This window comes from Eimeria acervulina, genomic scaffold (genome assembly GCF_000499425.1).
Source record: "Eimeria acervulina Houghton genomic scaffold, Eah_scaff142, whole genome shotgun sequence".
Classification (NCBI taxonomy): domain Eukaryota; phylum Apicomplexa; class Conoidasida; order Eucoccidiorida; family Eimeriidae; genus Eimeria; species Eimeria acervulina.
In genome coordinates, this window is record NW_013549207.1 from 5,403 (window position 1) to 25,267 (window position 19,865).

General features: G+C 50.1%; 3 protein-coding genes across 3 annotated transcripts; 1 reads left to right on the forward strand and 2 right to left on the reverse strand.

The window, feature by feature from the left end:
• Window positions 1-1,756: 1,756 nt before the first annotated feature.
• On the forward strand, window positions 1,757-3,900 carry EAH_00020540 (hypothetical protein, conserved; the record flags this gene model as incomplete). Its single annotated transcript, XM_013393552.1, has 4 exons — window positions 1,757-2,174; window positions 2,649-2,992; window positions 3,475-3,594; window positions 3,841-3,900. 4 exons carry the CDS (start codon window positions 1,757-1,759, stop codon window positions 3,898-3,900), a joined length of 942 nt encoding a protein of 313 aa, XP_013249006.1.
• A 137-nt stretch (window positions 3,901-4,037) lies between these two features.
• On the reverse strand, window positions 4,038-11,930 carry EAH_00020550 (hypothetical protein, conserved; the record flags this gene model as incomplete). The annotated part of the gene is made up of 10 exons (XM_013393553.1): window positions 4,038-4,082; window positions 4,472-4,746; window positions 5,109-5,292; window positions 5,743-5,824; window positions 6,009-6,900; window positions 8,955-9,921; window positions 10,116-10,180; window positions 10,337-10,433; window positions 10,706-11,281; window positions 11,469-11,930. The coding sequence occupies 10 exons, from the start codon at window positions 11,928-11,930 to the stop codon at window positions 4,038-4,040; spliced, it is 3,645 nt and encodes a 1,214-aa protein (XP_013249007.1).
• Window positions 11,931-13,216: 1,286 nt separating this feature from the next.
• EAH_00020560 (hypothetical protein, conserved) lies at window positions 13,217-18,008 on the reverse strand (the record flags this gene model as incomplete). The annotated part of the gene is made up of 4 exons (XM_013393554.1): window positions 13,217-14,250; window positions 15,001-15,436; window positions 15,748-15,958; window positions 16,081-18,008. The coding sequence occupies 4 exons, from the start codon at window positions 18,006-18,008 to the stop codon at window positions 13,217-13,219; spliced, it is 3,609 nt and encodes a 1,202-aa protein (XP_013249008.1).
• Between the last annotated feature and the right edge of the window lie 1,857 nt (window positions 18,009-19,865).

A 19,865-nucleotide genomic window follows, 5' to 3' on the forward strand; every position in this document is an offset into this window, starting at 1 on the left:
AGATTTGCTATGTCTTTTCTGCTACACGCTGCATGCATTGGCTTCTATACAGTAAAACAACGCTCGTGGTTCCTAAACAGCTATTCCCTCATGCATAGAACACTCTTCATTCCCTTTGTCAATTTATTTAGTTTTGTCGCTGAGTATGTTGCAACCTCTTCTGGCATTCAGATCTGCTGCTGGAGGCCGCACGCACAGAAGACTTAGGCTTGAGGGCGGCAGCTACTACATGCATGCAGCTTTTGCATCCCGAAGTGCTGCTGCAGCAGTAAAGCCGCTGAAATTGATGCAGCAACCGCATGCACTGCCTGCAACAGATGTATGCAGTTGCTGCATCTGCCGCATGCACTGGCAGCAACAAACGTATAAAATTGTTGCATCTGTCGCATGCACTGGCTGCAGTACCTTTTTGCTCTTGCTGCACGAGTAACAGTGGCCTTGTGGTTAAGCGAGAGACGTGCCAAATAGGGTTTTTAAAACCCTATTTCGAGAAGTTCCGGAGATCCCAGGGTTTGTAGTTGGGGCGTAAACCACAAGCCCTAGACCACAAGCCCAAAAACCGTGCAGTATGTGGTTTAGAAAACCTTTGAAGAAGGCCTTTAACGGATAGGACCTGAATTAGCGAGACAAGACGCATGCAACAGAAATGAGATTGCCTTCCTGAGTAACACCTGCATCATCAGAAGCCCCCACTCTTCCAAATAAACTACCATTCATTACTATTTAATGCGAAAACGTTTAATTGTTCTGGTTAGAGGAAAAACGAAATGTGTAGACCAGCCGCCCAACCGACTCGATAGCTCGTAGTAGGGAGCGCTGTTGTAGCTGTACATTAAAGTCTTCAGGCTGCACACCAGTATTAAATGGATTACTTCTATAAAAATCAATGAATAAAATTTTGCTATTTTAAATGAACTACTGAGATGAAATGCTGAAAATATCTCGCTGTTGCACACACCCTTTTTCTTCTAAGCGCAGGCAGACAAAGGTGAAAGCGGGAGCAAGCTGCAGACGGCGACTGTGCGCTGTTGTTGCACAAAGGGATGTTGGGTGCAAAATTAAAAGGAATATTCTTTTATTCGTTTTAGCATTCAAGATTAACTCAAAAAAAACACAAAAAATAGATGGGGCTTTCCTTGCATCGCAGCACACCCAGCACGCGAAGAGCGGTTTCTTGGCTATATCAGAGGCTCCGTGTGGGGGTTAGAATTGTTATTTGATTTAAATTAACTTTTTATAGTCCATCTATTGAAAACTTGCTTCCTTTAGTCGTTTGATGCAAACAGACGTGCAGCATTTAGGCGCCAATTTTGCCCAGGTACCGAGCGGGCACCATTGGTTCGTCGGTGTCAGAGTCGCCTCGGTGTTGTTGTATATACCTTCTTGCTCTTCCCCTCATTTTCCTTCTTTTCTTTAGGCTGTCTGGGGGAGTTCGCTTCCTTGCTTCCGAATTCCACTCGCCCGCCCCATGCTATTGCCGAAGTTGAGGCAGCACGCAAGGAGCAGAAGCCTCCATGATGCGTCTGTGTTTGTGCTTGCAATCGTATTTGTGAATGGATGAGGAGATAAAAGACAGAAAATGGAAGTATCATACTGTGGAATAAGTGACAGGGCTTTGGGTTGTTGTGCTCCTTTCCTGTGTTTTTGCTGCAAGCGTTATCAGTCGATTCGTTTCAACTGGATGCGTCGGCGATACTCCTGGCGTTTGGCGTTTTTTTATCGCTTGTTGACCACAGTTGCGATATTTGGCACATTGATGACCTTGGTGTTGTATTTGTTGATTAAAAGTCTGAGTTTTTTCAAGAATTACCGCTGTGGAGAGCGTGCAATTTCCTTGATCGGGATCAACTTCATCATCATGATCTGCATCATGAGCACCACAGGCATCTTGTGCATCATGATGGCGCGTATTTTAGACATGTTTGGAAACTTTTCGATTGCAGAATTCATGAGTTTAGGCAAGTGGATCAGCAGACTTGGGTTCATGAGCAAGTGGGGGCCCTGGATTGTGGCGATCCTCGCCGATTGCTGGCTTATTGTTTCATTTATCAATACCGTTTGGATTTTAGCTGCACCGAATGATTGGTGCAGCCGCAGATGGAACGCACAGGCGATCGTCGCAGTAGAAAACTGCAGACTTTGGTACAAGGGGAATGTGAAATGCCTCAGCACAGGTATTGATCGAAAGACTATCAAAAACTTTGTGGATGAATGAATGCAGCTTTACAAATTCACACTCAAAGCATCTGTTTAACCATTGCGAATATATAAACAATCCCACATTCCAATGAAACAGTGACAGACAGACAGATCTCAGGAGCTGTTCAGTCTCTACTCTTCTTTGTCCTTGTTTTGTCATATTTTCGTTCTCTTTATGTTGCGACGTGTGTAGTTGGTTCTTTTGCTCCGCTTCACACTAATGTATAATTTGTTTACAGGACGTTTTTCTGTGTAGATCGCTTTTTCCGTGTCTCTTGAGTAGTAACACAGTTAACTTGAATGAATGCATCTTGGTGTGCTCCCTCGCTCTGCATGAATGAAAGCAGTGATGTATTTCCCTTATTGGAGCTTTTGTTGTTTTTCATAGTACATATCACTTCTTCAATTGCCTCCTCCTGCAGTTTGTTCTTTTGTTGTTGCTACTGCAGAACAAAACCTGCAAAATTCCGAGTCGGGTTTGGTGACCACCTGCAACGACGGTAACGAGCTGCTGGCTCAGAAGTTTTTGTCATTTACACCTAAGGAGGGATCTGAAGATTGTTCCTTTCAGGATTTATCGGTGTGCAGGGCTTACGCGAACTTAAGAGAAGGGAAATCACTAGACTGGAATGAATCGCCACTGAACAAGTGCTTAGGAGATGCTGCAGTTTCTCCGGATTCCTTTCATGACAGCCTCAGCGAGAGCAGCGATTTGTACAGATACCTTATGATCTACGTGCAAGGATGGACCATCACACTCATTGGGGTTGTGTGTTTTTTCATTTACACCAAAGTCAGCTCCAAATTTGATTCCCTATTCTTCCAACCCAAAACTAAACACTCCAACCTCCTCTTCAGACTTGGGGCACCTCAAACCCCATTTGCCGATTAAACTCTTCCCTAATTCGCACAGGGAGAAACTATGGAAAAGACATTAGCTACTTCGTAGAAACCAGCACAACCACCACCGTAACCACGAACAACACCATCCTTTTCACCACCATCATCACGATTATCACCGTATCCACTACCACCATTATCACCACACTACCCCATGCAAATATATGCACACACACACACACACACATATATATATATATATGCACACTTATGGAGAATTGCCCCTTTTAGAGCCCTTAGAAACCCCGATACCGACTTTCGTATGTACAGGAAGGGGCCTGCCTTCTGCGGGGCATTAACAGCCCTTGGGGTTGGGTGCAGGAGCAGCAAGCGGGCGGGAGGGCTACGCTAGGCTTATAGGGTTTAGCATGCCAGCTCAGCGGCTTGGAATTTAGGGCTAGCCATACTCCTGGTGAATTAGCAACAGCAGCAGTAGTAGCTTTTGCCGCTGGAGCAGCAGCAGCAGTAGCCGACTGCGTGAAGATCAATGCATTGGTCAGATGGTGCTGATGCTGCTTGAGCTGTAGAAGTACGCGGATAGAGGGCCTCTGCTGCTGAATGCCAGACCGTAAGTCTTCTACTGATGTGTTCTGGTCTCGGAGATTTGAAACGGCAGCAGGCACCACGGTGAAGGGTGGGTTTCTAGTGTGTGTTTGGGTGGGAAAGTTAGGTAAGTGCGTTTCTGCGTTGATTAATGGGTCAATCGGGCAGCGTCGTGCTGCCATGTCGAACGTTTTGCAGAGCAGAGGGAGAGAACGGAAGAATAACTCTGCATTGCAGATGAGAGAGAAGGGAAGCTGAGGAAATGGACAACAGGGATACTAAGCAGTGCCGAAATGCTGCGGGTACACCAGAATGAGCCCAATGAAGAAACCGCAGCACAGCGAGCTAAAGGAACAAAGCTAGATTGCATATGGCATGTTTAACAACACAAAACACTATAGCAAAAGGTTCAGTCGATTGCCCCTGCAAACAACCAACCGCTGTACAGACCGCAAGGAAAAGCAAACAGTCTCACAACAAGGCAACCAACGCGGCTGCTGACAGCTGATCTGCAGCTTCCTGCTGCTGGAGGATGCAGCGGCAAAGCCCCAAAGACTTGTGCATGCAGCAGTTGGTCAAATAGCTTGTAGGGGTTTAGTTCATTAAAATGAAACACGATCCCCTGCATCTGTCTCCCTGGCAAAGCAGCAGAAATGGCTGCTAGCAACGCGTCCTCTAGGTGTTGCTTGACCGTTAGGAAAGCAGGGGGACTGCATGCATGCGCGTTTTTGCTGCTACCTTGTCTCATTAAAAGCGTTTCATGATCTCTTGCGTCTTCACGCAGTCGCCAGGGGACGGCCAGAGAATACCAAGTGGATGTACATCTCACCTCCTCGTACAACCCCAACACCTCATACACACCAGACAGAGGCTCCTCTGCAAACGCTATGCACTGCACAAGTTCTTCGTTTGCTGTGCTTTCGCTGCCAAGACCTGCTGCTGCCCATGACGACCCAGCTACATTGCTGCTGCTTCTGTTGCTGCTGCTGTAGCGGTTTCTGATTAGCTGCTGCACAGCTGTTTGCAGCTGCTGCTCCAACTCCCCAGCTGTACGGACATCAGCGTCAGTGAACTGCAACTCCTGCACCAGCGGCCTAACCCAGCCTACAGAAACAGCAGAAAATGCAAATCAAAAGAACACGAGACAAGAAAAGAATGAACATGGAGCGGTACAAGCCATAGAAGAAGATCATTAAACACAAAACGAGAGATTAAGTAAAATCGGCAGACCAACGCAAGCAGTAGGAACTGAAATCTGCAGCAGCGTCGTGTTGCTGGTGGGGTTGCTTTTCTGTTCTTGCAGCTTTGCGCTGCGTGCATTGAATATTGTGGTGGAAGCGGCGTGCATGCACAGCGCAAGCACGTGCATTCATTGCAACCTCAGCTGCACCAGCATCAACGGGAACAGCACCAGCATCCTCAGCTTCACCCTACACTGAAACCCTAATTCATAGCTGTAGCTGCACCTGTTGGCGGCAGCAAAGCCACCCTCTTGGCATCTTCGCCCGTCACTCCCATCACCTGAGCTGCTGCTGCTGTTGCTGCTGCTGCCGCTGCTTCTGCGCCGTGGGGATGGAGCCCTCCCAATGCTAGAAAAGTGTTTTCATAGGCGGCTGTTGCTTCTCTTCGTTGGCATTCTGGCAGAAGAATCTGAGCATGGCATTGAAGATAAAGGCATGAGGACAGCAAAATTAATCTGCAAAGTGCTGCTGGCGCTGCTAACATTGTTGATGCTGCAGTTGCTAAGAAATGAGAAGGCACTGGATGCAAACAGAATATCAATACCACAGCAACCTGCACCCTGAAACCTGGAGCTAGAAGTAGCAGCAGCAGCAACAACAACAATAGAAACGCGAACACCAGCCGTAGATGCAGCGCCAATAACAGTAGCAACAAAACCATACGAACAGTGCCAGCCGCAGCACCATAAAATGGGCTTCTTACTGGTTCTGCCAAGAGCGGCGCCCATAGTTTTCGGTTGTTGAGGTCAAAGCTACAACTTGACAGTGTGCAGGGCAGCCTATTCCGTCTCCTCCTGAAGGAGCAAAACGCTGATTTTTAGTTGCTTTTGTTGCACATTTTTGGCTTCTTTGCCGCTACCAATAGGATTTTGCTGTTTCGTTGTGCTTGCTGCAGCACCCCTCCATTGGTGTTTGCTGCTAGCGTGTATTCTTTGTTAATCCTATCACCGCAGAACTAATTACGTACATAAACATTCATGCATCATACACAACCATATAACATATATATATACACTTGTATATTAGTTTATCGCTTGTTTTTTCAGTGTTTGCTGCTTATGGTACATTGCCCGCGGACTACTTTGATTAGGCTTAAATCATTTGTTCTTTTTCGGTTGTTGTCACCTGCGGCAGCCCAGGAAAGAGACGCAGCTCAAGGACAGCTGGATCCACGCAGTTGATGCGTTGCTGCTCTTCATGAAACGTCTGGCTGCACCAAATAAGGTGGGCAGTCCCAAGCATCTCCATTTATGCTTTCGCTGCAGTTTCTGCTGCACGCTTTTCCTTATCACGTCGTCTTCTGCGGTATATTCAGCAGCAAGTTCAGGTGTAAATCCCCCTGTCTGCCCTGCTACTGTTGCAGCAGCAAGAGCAGCAGCTGCAGCAGGGGTCTCCCAGTTGTTCAGACACTGCATGGGTTGCAAGTTGATATATGCATTTTGCATCCCGATGAGCAAAGACAAAGAAGAGACTCGCCACAGCCCTTCTCTTCTGGGCTGCTGTCTGCCACCCAACAAAAATGGAAAAGGGGTTTCTGTTGCTGCATGCAGCTGACGCCAACGCTGCAGCAGCAAGCTTGTTTTCTGCTGCACCTCTGCTAGACTGGCCTCCAGTAGCAGCACCTCCTTAACCACACCTTCACCTTCCCGCTGTTCCCCCACAGCCGTCTGCCCTAACCACTGCTGCTGCTGCTGATGCTGCTGCAGCTGCTGCAGGCTACGGTGCTGTGAGGCTGCAAAGGCCTCCGCAACCGGCAGTACAGCAGCAAGCTGTTGCTGCAGCGCTTTCATCTCGGCGTTCGAACCCCGGAGGGCCTTTAACACCTGTAGCTCCTCGCTCCAAAGCTGCAGTTGCTGCAGCAGCAGCTGGTGCTGCTGCTGCTGAATGGGAGCAGGCGGAGTAGCCTGGTTGCTGCTGGTGATGTTCATTGCTTCGCCTGTCAATGGGTTCCAGAATTGAGCTGTTGCTGAAGGAGACAACCGCACAACGAAGTACTCTTCTCCCTTACCCAAGACGTCTCCTGCACAGCAGCAGAAACGGAAGCAAATAAGGGGGAAGATTCAAAACAAGTAAATATAAAATTAAATAAAAACAATCAGCAGCCGAATATGCACAGGAACATACTGCACCCATGGAGCTCGACTGTCCATTCGAAAGCGCAAACGCTGCTGCTGCAGCAGCAGCAGCACCACGAAAAGCAGCAACGCCAGACGCTGCAACGTCATCGGTGAATTGAATACAGACGAACAAACAAAAGGGCAAAGGGGGACATGAATGAACGAACAAGCTTGCAAACAAAAAACAAAAAGAAAAAGGAAACAACAAGCATAAACACACGCAAACGGAAAACAACAGACAAAACGAGCAACCGAAAGTACAGGCAAGAAACAAAATAAACAAACAAATAAGGAAACAAGCAAAAAAACCAACCAGGCAAACGACGAAGCCAAACAAACACGCAAAGCAACATGGTGACGGAGGCGGAGATACAGAAAAAGAAGCAAGGCAAAAAAGAAAAGAGGAGAGAAAGCCCCACCTACTGCAACAAATGATAAACACTGAGTCTGCATGCAGCTGTCCAGGCCGTTAAAGAAGGAACAAAGCAGCAAAGAATGCCCCGCAGGAGAACTGCAGCCAGCCTCCAGCAGCTGCTGCACAGTCAACCAGACAGGAACTTCTTCTGCGGCAGTAGCAGCAGCAGAAGCAACATGAAAAGCAGCAGCAACAAATGCATGCAACGGAACGCACACCCAACTGTTCAAAAACAAACTAAAGGAAAGAGCAGTGGCGAAACATATGTATGCATTATCGAACTACTGGCGAGTAAGATAGACAGAAACAAGCACGGTGACATAACACACGACAGCACGCACAGAAAGAAGAAAACAAACAACTGTATAAGTATCACTCTGAATAAACACAAGGGAGAAAGCATAGTATATAAGCAGCTGCTACAGAAACAGCAACAGCATCTAACCACAGCAAACAGCAGCAGCGAACAGCAGCAGCAGCAGATAGCCACAACGAACAGCAGCAGCAGAAGCAGCAGCAAGTATTCACATAGAGCAACACCAGCAACAGCACAGAAGCAGCACCATCCGCAGCAGCTATCCACACAGAATAACCGCGGGAGCAGCAATGGCAGAAGCACCAGGAATTTTTCCTTGGTGTGTGTAGTGTGCTTGAGTTTGTTTGCGTTTGTCTCGCCTGTGAATACTTGTTTTTCATTAACAACTGGCAGCAAGGAGACAAAAGCTGCAGTCTTTTCAAAGCAAAACGGATCAAAGGGCTCCGCAACAGAAGAAGGAGGTAGCAAAGGAGACAGCAATCGACAGAGCAAGCGGAGACACCCAAAGCTGTCCATCCCTGCAGTAGAAGGGTAAGCAGAATAAACATTAAGATGCATGCAGCTAACAGAAGGAGTCTGCAATCAAACTATAGGGATAGTAATATATTTAAAAGAACATTCATCTCAAATATTATGCCCATGAACACCAAAAAATTATTTCAGCCTCTACATTCTTGTTCTTATTCTTGTTCGCGCTCTTATCCCTCTCTTATTCTCATTCATATTCTTATTCTTGTTTTCATTCGTATCCCCATCATGCTCTTATTGTTGTTCATATTTTTATTGTTTCTATTGTTCTCATTCTTAGTCTTGATGGCTGCTGCTAGTAGTTGTAGTTGTTATTGTGATTGCTACGATTTGTATTAGTACTATCATCCCTATTTTTATTATAAACCTCCCTATGTCTATTTGTCTCTACTCACAGAAACAAGAGGCACCGACAAAGAGCAAAGATGCAAGCAAAACTTCTTACCGCAAACAAATACGAAAGACGATAGCCACAGTTAAAGCCAACGAAAAAGTTGAAGACGGAAACAAACACACACGCAAAATGAAGGAAGGAAGATGGGCCAGCAGGCAAAGACAAAGACGACAAACGCGGCGAAACAATGACGCAAGAACCCCTCGACAAGTAAAACAAAGCAAATACAGAGAGATGAAGCTAGATAATAGAGAAGAAAAGCTGCAAACAAATACAAACGAGAGGAGATTTGGTGAAAGACACTTGCCAATTGAAGATGGAGATCCGCTGACTCCTTTCCTCCCCGCTTTTTGTCTCCACTTCTTGTCCAACTCTATCAAATTCCTGTCTTCCCACAAATCCTTCCCAGGCTGCAGATGCAGCAGCGGCGGCTGCTGCTGCTGTTGCCGCTCTTGCTGCACCTGCTGCAGGTGCGCATGGTGTTGCGGCTCCCGCTGCGGCTGCTGCAATGGTGGCTGCTGTTGCTGGCAGAGATGCGGTCCCCGCTCATCGCGCTGCTGTTGCTGCTGTTGCTGCGGTTGCTTCTGTTGCTGCTGCTGCTGTTCCTCCTTCCGTTTCTCCTGCTGCAGCTGCTGGTATATCTCTTCGGGCATTAGAGTGCGAGGGAAGCTGCAGCAGATGGCTCTAGCAGGCCCCCGTATCTCGAGCTTGAGAGAGACGAACAGGTCAAAGGGAGTTGCTGTACAGTGCTGCAGCAGTACTTGCTGTTGTAGCTGTTGCTGCTGACACAGCTGCAGCAGCAAACCGGTCGGAACATCGGGACTGTGGGGCCGGGAGAGGTGGATGTGAGTAAGAAGCCCTTTGGGCTGTTGCAGCTGAAAGCAGCCGTTTAAAAGGCAAAGGCAGCAGGTTCCGTCAGCACTCACATCAAACACCTCATTGAATAGCTTCTGCTGTTGCTGCTGCTGCTCGTCGTTCTTGTGCGTACTGAGGTGTTTGAGTGCAACAGCAGATTCAACGCCATCCGCTGCAGCTTTTGTTGCAGAGGATATCACAGAGGCCCACGGGATATCAAGATACCCAAGCAACACTTTAGGGACTGCGGTTCCAGAAGGTTCAGCAGACACCCACGGATTATTGAAGCTGTTCTTGTTGGTGTTGGGTTGTTGCAAAAATTCGTCGAAGACAGAGATTCTCAACCTCCCCCGCTGACGCTGCAACGCCCCCGCCTCCAAAGCAGCCGCCTCCGGCAGCGCCAGGCTCACCGCCTGCAGCACCTCAACAACCAAGCTTTAGGGTGTAGGGTCAAAGGTTTGCAATGAGCTGTCATTATTTAGGGGAGCAAGCTCGAGCTCAGCGGTTAGGGTTCAGTCTTCACGGCCTATAGTTTAGGGTTTGGGGGTCAGCATGTAGGGGAACGAGCTTGACCTCAGCACTTAGGGTTTAGGGGTCAGGGTTTTACTTGGTTGATGTGGGGATTTTCTCCCTGAACTGCTTTAGTGGTGGCTGTAATGTGTATGCGGAGCTCTGGAAGCAGCAGTTGAACTTGAACAAACGGGTGGCTGAGTTGCAGCAGTTGACAAGGCGGCTCTCGTTTGCTGGAGTTTGTTTGGCTTGCGGCTGGGGCGTAAGTTGTCTGGGGATGCCGTGTCTCGTAAACCTGAAAGCCCCCTAAACCCAAACCATTAATCCCTTCAGTACACCCCAGTCGGCAGCGCCCATGCAACTCCTCTACACTTGCAGGCAACCGCCGCAGCGGCACATTGAACAGGCCGCGCACCTGCACAAACCCCAAACCCTAAACCCTAAACCGTAAACCGTAAGCCTAGGGAATGGTGCCCCCGGAGGAAGCCGCGCTGCACCTGGCAGAAGGTCCTTGATGCCTTGCATGGTAGTGCAGTAGCAACAACAGCACCAACAGCAACGCAGCACCAACAGCATCAACAACAACAGCAAGAGCATCACCGCCAAAAGCAACAGCATGTGCAATAACTCTCATTTATAACTGCGAGCCGTGACATTCGGGTTTAGGATTTTGGGTTCGGAGCCTACAAAGGCTCGAACTTCTGTAGTATGACTGGGTGACTTTTCCTTGGCTTGTATAGGGGGTTGTTGGGGATCGCGTTCCCAGAGGTACGACCTGCGTGTTACTCGCATCTTCTTCTGTTTCCGCTGCAGCTGCCGTTGCAGGGCCAGGGGGAGGAGCACCTGCATCCTGTAGTGACACAAATTAAGGCCTGTGCAAAGCCCGCGCAGGCCTCGACAACTCAGTAGACAGAGAAAACCTGGGGGCTGCGGCTCGCGAACTATAGCGCTGTAGGGGGTAAAGGGGCGCTGCTGCTGCGTGAGCATCGGCGGATCAGTTCCCGGGAAGTCTAGTAGCTGCGGCTGCTGTTGTTCCTCATGCTGCTGCTGCTGCTCTTGCTGCTGCTGCTCCTGTGAAGCTGTAGCTGCTGTTACTACTTCACCCTCGGGGGGACGCCCGTAGCACTGGGGCCCCCCCAGAGCCCCTCTGTACGCTGCAGCCGCATCCTCCTCAAGCCAAGGCAGCAGTAGCCGCGCTGCTGCAGCTGCTGTTTCCACGTTATCCAACAAATAATAGCGGAGTCGCCGCTCGTAGAAGCCCCGCTACAACGCAGACAGACAGAGAAAAGGCGCAAGGCCGGAGGTTCATGGAATGGGCTGAGAAGCCCCATGTGCACCAGATTCTATCAGCTCAGACTGCATGAGCATGCATGTGCCTGTGCATGCGTTGGCTGCATGCAGTCTGTGCATGCACAAACTATTCACGAAGCAAGAGCATGCAGCAGCCCACCGAAGGCGGCCGGGGTTTCCACTTGCTGAGTTCAGAACTGAGTCGTTGGTGGCATTGTTGTTGGTTTATTTCTTCTGTCCCGTCTTGGGGGGCGTTGGTGCTTGGCAACAGAGTGATCAAAAGGGCCTCCCAATCGGTGGCAGCAATTGGCTCCTGCGGCCTCTTTGTGTGCAGTTGCTGTACTCTGAGACAGAGTCTGAAGGAGCTGCGGATATGCGCATGAGGGTACAGCTGCACATTGGCCAGAGCCACGTGCGCCAGCTCTGCAAGTGCAGGAGGGCGCCCCCCAGCTTCCGAGTTGGGAGTCTTCTCTACCGGGGCAGCGTGAAAGTGAAGTCCAACAGAAAAATTGTAGCGAGGCTGCAGCAACGCCTCCTCAGGAGATGGCAGCCTTCGGTGTATGTACACTTCATTCAATGGCTGCTGCAGTCTGCTCTCAACTTTTGCCCGCTGTATTCCCATCCATTCTTTGCCTGCAAAAACGAAAGCAGCTAGCTACTGAATTATTTCCTCTTCTTTGTCCGCTAGGTGCAGCAGAACCTAGAAGATTGAAACTCAGCACAACGCAATTCAACACAATTGAAACCCAATGTATCGCCGAGGAATACGATGTGACGCGGACCAGCACAAGGGACAGGGACTAGCGCAAAATAATACAACGCCCTACAATTCAAGACAAGCCAATAAAGCATGGACAAACACAGCGCAACACAATAAAAGGCAACGGAATGCCAAGCTCAACACAAAAACGTACAATGTTAATATTGCACAACATAATGCAGTACCGCTCAGTTGCAGTGCAGCGCACAGAGGTGGCACAACAGAATGCAATGCAACATATCAAATAGCATACAATGCATATAATTAATTGCAAGGCAGGAAACAGCAAACTACACAATGCGAATCATTCACAGGCCGTACAGTGCGAGACAGTATTATTCCAAACAGCACAACGCAATACAACATATATGTAACATTACGAAACACAATATAGTGAAATATTGCACGATGATTGCGACTCCGCAGAACAGAAGACACAATGCCTTCTAACGCTGATACAGACAGCGCACTACAACACAAGACAAAGCTGAACTCCAGTGCGAAAACAAAACGCTGCAAAACAAGGCAAACCGCCACTTCCCTATCGCTGATGGGTTATGTTGTTAGCACGGCCGTCGTGTCTCTTGGATCCAAGTGCGCGCACGTATGCATATACACATGCATGCAAACACCTTCTGAATGCAGTCGCTGTCTCTTGTTCTTCCTTAGCCCTTTGATGAGGGCGTCAACTGCTCCCAAGAACTTAATAAGTGGGTGCAGGGGAGACGCGTGTAGTTGTTTGATGTTGACATAAAAACATGGAGGTATGCCCGTACGCTTCAGATGCTTACAGGCATATTACCTGCTGATTTGGGGCCTGTGGGAGGGAGGTGTTCTCCAGGCAGAGGTGCAACGACAAGACAAATCTTCAAGCAACCAGAAAGATGCCAACAACTCCTGCAGAAGCAAATGGCACTCCAAGATATCGGCTGGCCAGATGACGCAGAGAACCACACTGAAACAGAAGCCCCCAGCGCAACTCCATGCACAGAGAACAGGATAGCAGGGGTAGATTGCAACAGCACAGAAGAACGGGCGCTGTAATATCACTGGGTGCGAACCAGAGGTAAACGCATGCAGGCTTGTGTGCACGCGCTGCTTGCAGCATGAGCAAGCAGGCAGGCATAAGAAAGCTGGCGTGTAAAGCCTTACTCGAAGGGGAGTACAGAAGCCAGGGAGGCCTCCTCAACGGCGCTCGCATCATTTTCTTCTCTCCCTGATTCCATTCCAACTTCTTTAAGAACTGCATGTTCGAGAGGAAGTGAAACTAACGGAGACAAAGGCGCCCCCTTTGGTTCTCCCGTTGCGGCTTCTTCAGGGTGACAAGCAGAGTGCTGCACTTCGCTGCAATATGATGCCCTTGCTGATGCTGGCGCCAACGCCACCTCTCCAGGAGCAGCATCAACTGCTATTGAACCAGATAGGGTGTCTATAGCATGGCTGGTAGGGGTGCCGCCTGCGGCAGCAGAAGCACCCGCTGCTGCCCCCGCTGTTGCTGACTCTGGTGTTTTCAGGTCCCTATTGCTGTCATGGGGAACCCGGGATAAGACAGCGCGCAGACGTGTTGCTGCAGTAGAAAAGGGAGTCTTTCGACTCTCTGCTGCAGCGGCTAATGCGGAACTACGCTTGCCAGCTTCAGCAGCTAGTGCTTCTGCAACTTCGGCGGCAAAGTCAGCACGGGCAGCAGCAGCAGCAAGAGAACGGTTACGCTGAGTTGCAGCAATCTGAGCAGCTGTGGCGGCCTCCCTTTCAAGGCACAGAGCTATAGCATCTGCTTCTATGGGGTCCCCCCAGGCAGGAGTGGCGAGCAGCGGCATCTGCTGTAGTTGCTGCTGCAGCATCCTGTATCTGGCTTCAGTGGCTTCCACAGACAAAAACGAAGGCAGCGGTACAATCCAGGTAGCTTGAGGGTCCTTTAGAGAATTCATAGAACGGATTTGCTGGGGGCAGGCCCTGTCAGCTTCTGCCGCCGTTTCTGCCATCTTCTGGTGTGACTGCTGCTGCTGGTTGCTGCTTCTGAAAGAGCTGAAGGGTAGATCCACGCAGAAAGACACAGGGGATGGGTGGTAGGCAGTTGACGGCTCTCCTTCAATGGAGTTGCTACGAATGAGTTCGTCTCTCAATACAGACAGCTGGGGGGGCAAGGGGACAGCCACAAGAGCTTCAATGGGCCTAGGGAGACCTGAAAGAATACGCCGGTGCATATATGTGTGCATGCATGCATGCATGCATGCATGCATGCATGCATTGTTAAAGTGTGCTGTGTACGCAACAGCACACAGACGCTGCAAAAAAAGCCGGCTGGTTTGATGGCATAGCCGGAAGAGACACGAAAGGCCAAAGAGCCAAAAGAGGAACAGAAGCCAGAAATTCGAGGGGGAAAGAAGGAGGAAGATGGATGAGGAAAAGGCCAAAAAGAAGAACAAGAAGTAGAGCACGAACAAGAATAATGCTACGGGAAAGGACAAGAACAAGTACGAGAAACAGACCTGGGCGCAAAAGGAAGAGGAGGAGCAGAAGAGGAACAAGAACAGGAACAAGAACAAGGCGGAGGAGGAGAAGCAGAAGAACGGAAACAGCAAGAAGATGAACGAGAACATGAACAAGGACATGAACAAGGATGAATACGGGGGGGAGGAGGAGGAGGGGAAGAGGATGCAGGACAAGAATAAGGAGAACAAGTGGAACACGAACAAGAACAAAACCAAAGACAACGACCAAAACAAAACAAAAACAAGAGGAATAAGAAGACAAACAAGAACAAGGGGAATAACGGGGACAAGAAAAAAAAACAAGAACAAGAACTAGAGCAAGAAGAACACCAAGAACAAGAATAAGAACAAGAGCGAGAACAACATCAAGAGGAACGGCAACGCGAGCGACAACGCGGGCAATAACAAAGACAGCCTGTGCAGATCTTCTTGTAGCCCACCGGGATGGCTGACGCCAACATGAAGAGAAATCGAGTTAAGCGGTTTGTTGAGTGTGGTGTGGAAGGCGGCGAGAACGTGGTGCGCTTGCTGCTCTTGCTGCAGCAACTGCTGCCGGTACTGGAGCGGGAGGCTTTCCGGAGGCACTGGCGAAGCAATTGGAAAACCGGCAGCAGTTGAAAAGAACGGGAAGTGCAGCGCCAAGTGCTTCTGCCCCCCCACGGACCGCTCGTTCACTCGGCAGCCCACAACTGCAGTCAGCGTGCGAGAGAGGCACCGGCGCAGCTGCTCCTGCAGAGGCAAGGACGCATCGTTACCTGCTGCGCCTGCCCCTCCTACTGCTGCTGCCACTGTTCTTGTAGAAGCTGCTGCTACTCCTGTTGCAGCTGCTTGGGCGGATGAAGGGGCTCGGGTGCCCTTTGGTGTCGTAGGCCGTTCCTAAGAGCATGCAAGACAAAGCCCGCCCCCTCTGTGGATTTCCCTGTGGTTCCACGTTGAAGCAATCTGCATCTTCTGGCGGTTACGACGAAGGAAGTAGCACGCATAGCCTGACTTTCTGAAGCTGCGCGTGAGTGTTTATGCATTGCAGCGTGAGGAAGCAAGAGGATGGCCTCCTAGACGGCTGTAGGCCTTTGCAATTTATATTGCGCTGCATGCACAAGAGTTTCTGCCAGGCTCAGTTGCTACCATTTATTCTTTTGTGCTGTGTGTGTTTGTTTGTTTGGCTCTCCGTGTATGTGTTTGCTTACTCTAGAGGACAGTAGCAAAAGACGGAGAGGAGTTCCTGGATGAGGCACAGACGTGGCGAAGAGTTTGCTGAGAATCGCTGTGCATACACCCGAAATGTCAAATGAAGGAAGCTGCTGGGGAGGCGCTGTATCGACGGCATATGTCAGAAGCTCCTCCACTTCTGCCGCTATCTCCTCTCCCAGCAGCTGCTTCTCAGTTTCCTCTTCTCTCCTGCGTGTGCAAAACCCAAACAGCAGCAACAGCAATCATGCTGCGAGTTGCTGTGCTGCACAGGAGGGGGAGGCAGCAGGCGGTGTAGTGGAAGAGCGAAGCTGCAACAGAATTCAGGTGACCGTAACGGGAGCAGCAGCAATGCTGTTTTGTTTTCGTACGAGAGGAGCAGCAGCTGAAGCTGGAGGCCAGTGCAGTCGAACTGCTGCAGATCCCTCTGGCGCTGCAGCTGCTGCCAGAGTTTCTCGATGGTCTCGCCAGCAGCAGCAAACTGCTGACGCTGCTGATCGCGCTGCAGCCGCAGCAGACGTCGTTGTTGTAGGTGGCCAAGCCACTGCTTCCACAGCTGAAGCGCAGCAAAATGAGGCTCACAGGAGCGGTTTTCTTCCTGAAATGAGACTGAGAAAGCCTTTGTCTCCACCCTTCTTTCTTCTGTCATTGAAGGGGACAGAAAGACAGAAAGTTCTCGCAAGCGAAACCGCCTCCCCGCCGACACACTTAAGAGCGGGTAAACGCCACAAACGTTCAAGTCGTAAAGACGAAGGCTGTGCTGCTGTTTCTGCTCACTGCACTTGATGTTTCTGCTGCTGGTGCCAGTGCTGCAAGGACGCACCTGCGGATAGCTCGTCTTCAAGCTGCACAACCACCTCGTGAGCTGCAGCACTTGGTGAGAAAGGTTTTGTATTTGCTGCAGCTTCTGCTGCAGCCGATCGTGCTGCACCTGTGGCGGTTGGTCCCGTCTGTACGCCGCAACGGCAGCAGCGGCGGCCTGCTGCAGGGGATTCAATTCCCTGGGCAGGCCGCAGCTCTCCCGTATTTCCTTCGTGTACTGCAGACAGCTGCGGAGCTTGGCTGTCAGTTGCTCGCCGCTAGAGCAGCGAGCGAGGTAAGCATACACCTCATACGCGCTTAGCAGTTTCTGGGCTACGAGGTCTTCCTCACGAAACAAGTGACAATCCGACAGTGAGATATGCAGCAGCTGTAAAGACACGCGAAAGGCGCAGCGGCGCTTCACAGCGAGCGATTCCTTTGGCCACCACAAGTGCCAGGGGGCAATGGGCAGACAACTGAAGAGAGGCATCGAGAGGAGACAGCGGGAAAAGCGGGAGGAAGCCGTCAAGCCCAGCAGGTCTTCAGCAGAGGCAGCACCAGCATCAAACGGGGAGAAGCAGCGGCCCCCACGAGGCACCAGCTGCAGCATCTCTGCGGCAAGCAAGCGCTCATAGTAGTCAAGCAGGAACGCCACTTTGGGGTTCTGAAGCAACGCCTCCTTGGCTTCTTCAGAATCTCTGGTGGAAAGGGGTGCACCTTTGCTGCTGTGTACTGAGTTGCCAGAAGAGAGCGGCAGCAGGCTAGATAGCTTCGGGTCGTTCTCCTTAGCAAAGGGATCAATTACAAGCTCTGTTGCCTCGTGAATACGCCAAGCTGCCTCCTGCAAGATGTGGCTGCAGATGTAACGGTGCGCCGCGTGCCGCTTGCGCGACCCCACTGCAACAGGGGCAGGGCTGCAGCAGCAAAACAGCCACTGCAGCAGGGGGCCTAAAATAGCAGAGCTTTGGAGCCCCGAACTTCTTGTGTTCGTTCGACGCGGCTTTTCTGTGTAGAGGGGGACGCGGCGATGTGAGAAAGGGATGCGCACGCAAAGGTCCTGGGTTGCAGGAAGTGTTGCTGCTCCCTTATCTGTTTCTTTCGCTGTTTCAGGTAAACCTTCGCCATCCTCGGGTCCCTGGCACATGCACCCCTTTTGTGGAGCAGCAGTCGGCTGGATCGCAGGGACCAAGCGGATGACTCGGTCTTGCGGGTACGAGAAGCCTATCAGTTCCACATTCCGCCTGCGTTGTTCTCCCCTTGCTTTGGTCTTTCTTCCGACGAGACGGCGAAGTCCATGCTTCCGAGTTTCCGTTGTTTCTGTCGCACTGCGACGGTTTTTTTTCTGTTCAGCAATATCAGCGCTGGGTGCCCTGTGAAGATCAGCTGGACCATCCTTGGCTTTCTGCTGCTGCCCTCTGCTGCCACCCGCCAAACTCCCTGGAAGCCCTAAGGGCTCCATACTTCTGATGGTGCTTTGATATTTCCTGAGTTCGAGTGTTTCTGACCACGAGGGGCGGTTTTGGCTGCTGTGTATGTGTACGTATTTACTGTGGCTGTGATTCGGTGGAGTTCGCTAGAAATGCGCGCCAAATCGCACAGATCCCTAAGAATAATTAGAGGCGTTTTTCCATTCCATGCATGGTATGGCGTTTTTCATGAACAAGACTTGTGATTTTCAGCTGCAGCGATGCTGGAGGCGCTGTTGGTGAGGTGACCCCCACAAGCGTGGACCTTGAGGCCAGCTGCGGCCGGCATCTCGAGAAAGTTGAATCAAGGGGGCGTAGGTAAATGGATGTAAAAAGAAGTTCTTCCTTACCATATTACAGGTGAAGGACTCAAAACTTATCCTAAAATCACTCTGAAATATGGACGAACCACAGGCGGAACTGCAAACGCTGCCAGGGGGGAGGAAGCCTCAGCGTTTGAACCGCACGCAAGAGAGCGCGAAAATATGATCCTTTTGAATCGTTAAAAAGATGAGCATTGTTAAATTAAACTACTTATGAAGGGTTTAGTGGCTTTCTCCATGTTTGCGTTCCTTTGTAGTTTTCCCACAGGGGCGCCTGGGCAAGCCTGTGCGTGTGGCCTAGCAGGCTTTTTGTCTTACTGTGCACCAATCGTTGAAGTATTACCATTGCGAAAAGGCTATTCTGCTGAATTGCCCTCTTTAATCTTCATCGGAGCGACGACTCTGACAATGAAGCCGTTGCTGGCGAGGAAGGCGTGATGAACCGTGTCACTACGGCAGACGGTTTCCGCACAGTTTTGCATCGAAATTTTGAACACTCTCTCAGCAACAATATCCCTCTCCATTTTTGAAAGACTTAGGGAAGCTCTGTTGAGTTACTGTGAAGGCATATTTGGTGCACTATCAGCAAAAATCGCTTCACCCCCTGGTGTTCCACTTTGAGCATGAGAGCTAGTGAGCTCATGGGCTTCTCAGTGAGGCCGCAGCTTCACTTTGCCTTTTTTCCCTTTAAAATAAGAGGTTCAACCTGGTGCATGCAGTCGGTAGCACCTGCGTCTGCGCTCTACGAGCTGCAGCTGACGCTCCAACAACCTCCCAAGCAATGCTATCCTAACCTGCAGCTTCAACAGCCTGCTGACGTTCTTGGGTTTCCTCTGTCTTTCAAACATTTTCTGGGGGCGTACGGTACTTAAGGGCCACACGTCATAAGTGCTGCTGTCTGGGTATTTCTTCATTCATGCGTACGCACCTTCATCTTCGCTGGGTTGATTTTAGTGGCTTGTTTTGTGTAGGGGCATCATTTTACTCAGGCGCTTGACAGGGCTCCTTTTCAAAGAGACAAGAAGATGAGAAATCCCATTCAAGTCATAACACCCATATACACAACAGGCACCACGCACCTTTTTGAGTTGCAAACGGAGCTAGAGCACTTCTTGTTTTTCAGAGTCCGGCTACCAACTTGTGCAGGAATTTGTCTACAATTCTCCAAGTTTATGTACTGCCGTTGATCCGTTTTACTCGAAGTATTTCTTAGCCGCTGGCAAGTCAAGGGCTAAGGAAATTCAGAAGCAGCAGGGTCAGCAAGGTGAACGGACATTACTACGGATGCAAACTACAAATTCAAGAGACCGGTTCAACCGAAAGAACTTACCCGGTGAAACGTTGTGTGCGCTGGTGGGTCAACATCGGTAGTTGCTGAATCTGTTACTCGGTGCATGTATCGATGCGCAGGCATTCCCTGCAGCCCTCTAAAGTACATGGACCGTTCCTGGGTTTTTGGCAGGTGAAAACGCTTTCGTAGGACCAACTTTGAAACCAGCATATCGTACTATGCATGTAAAGATAATC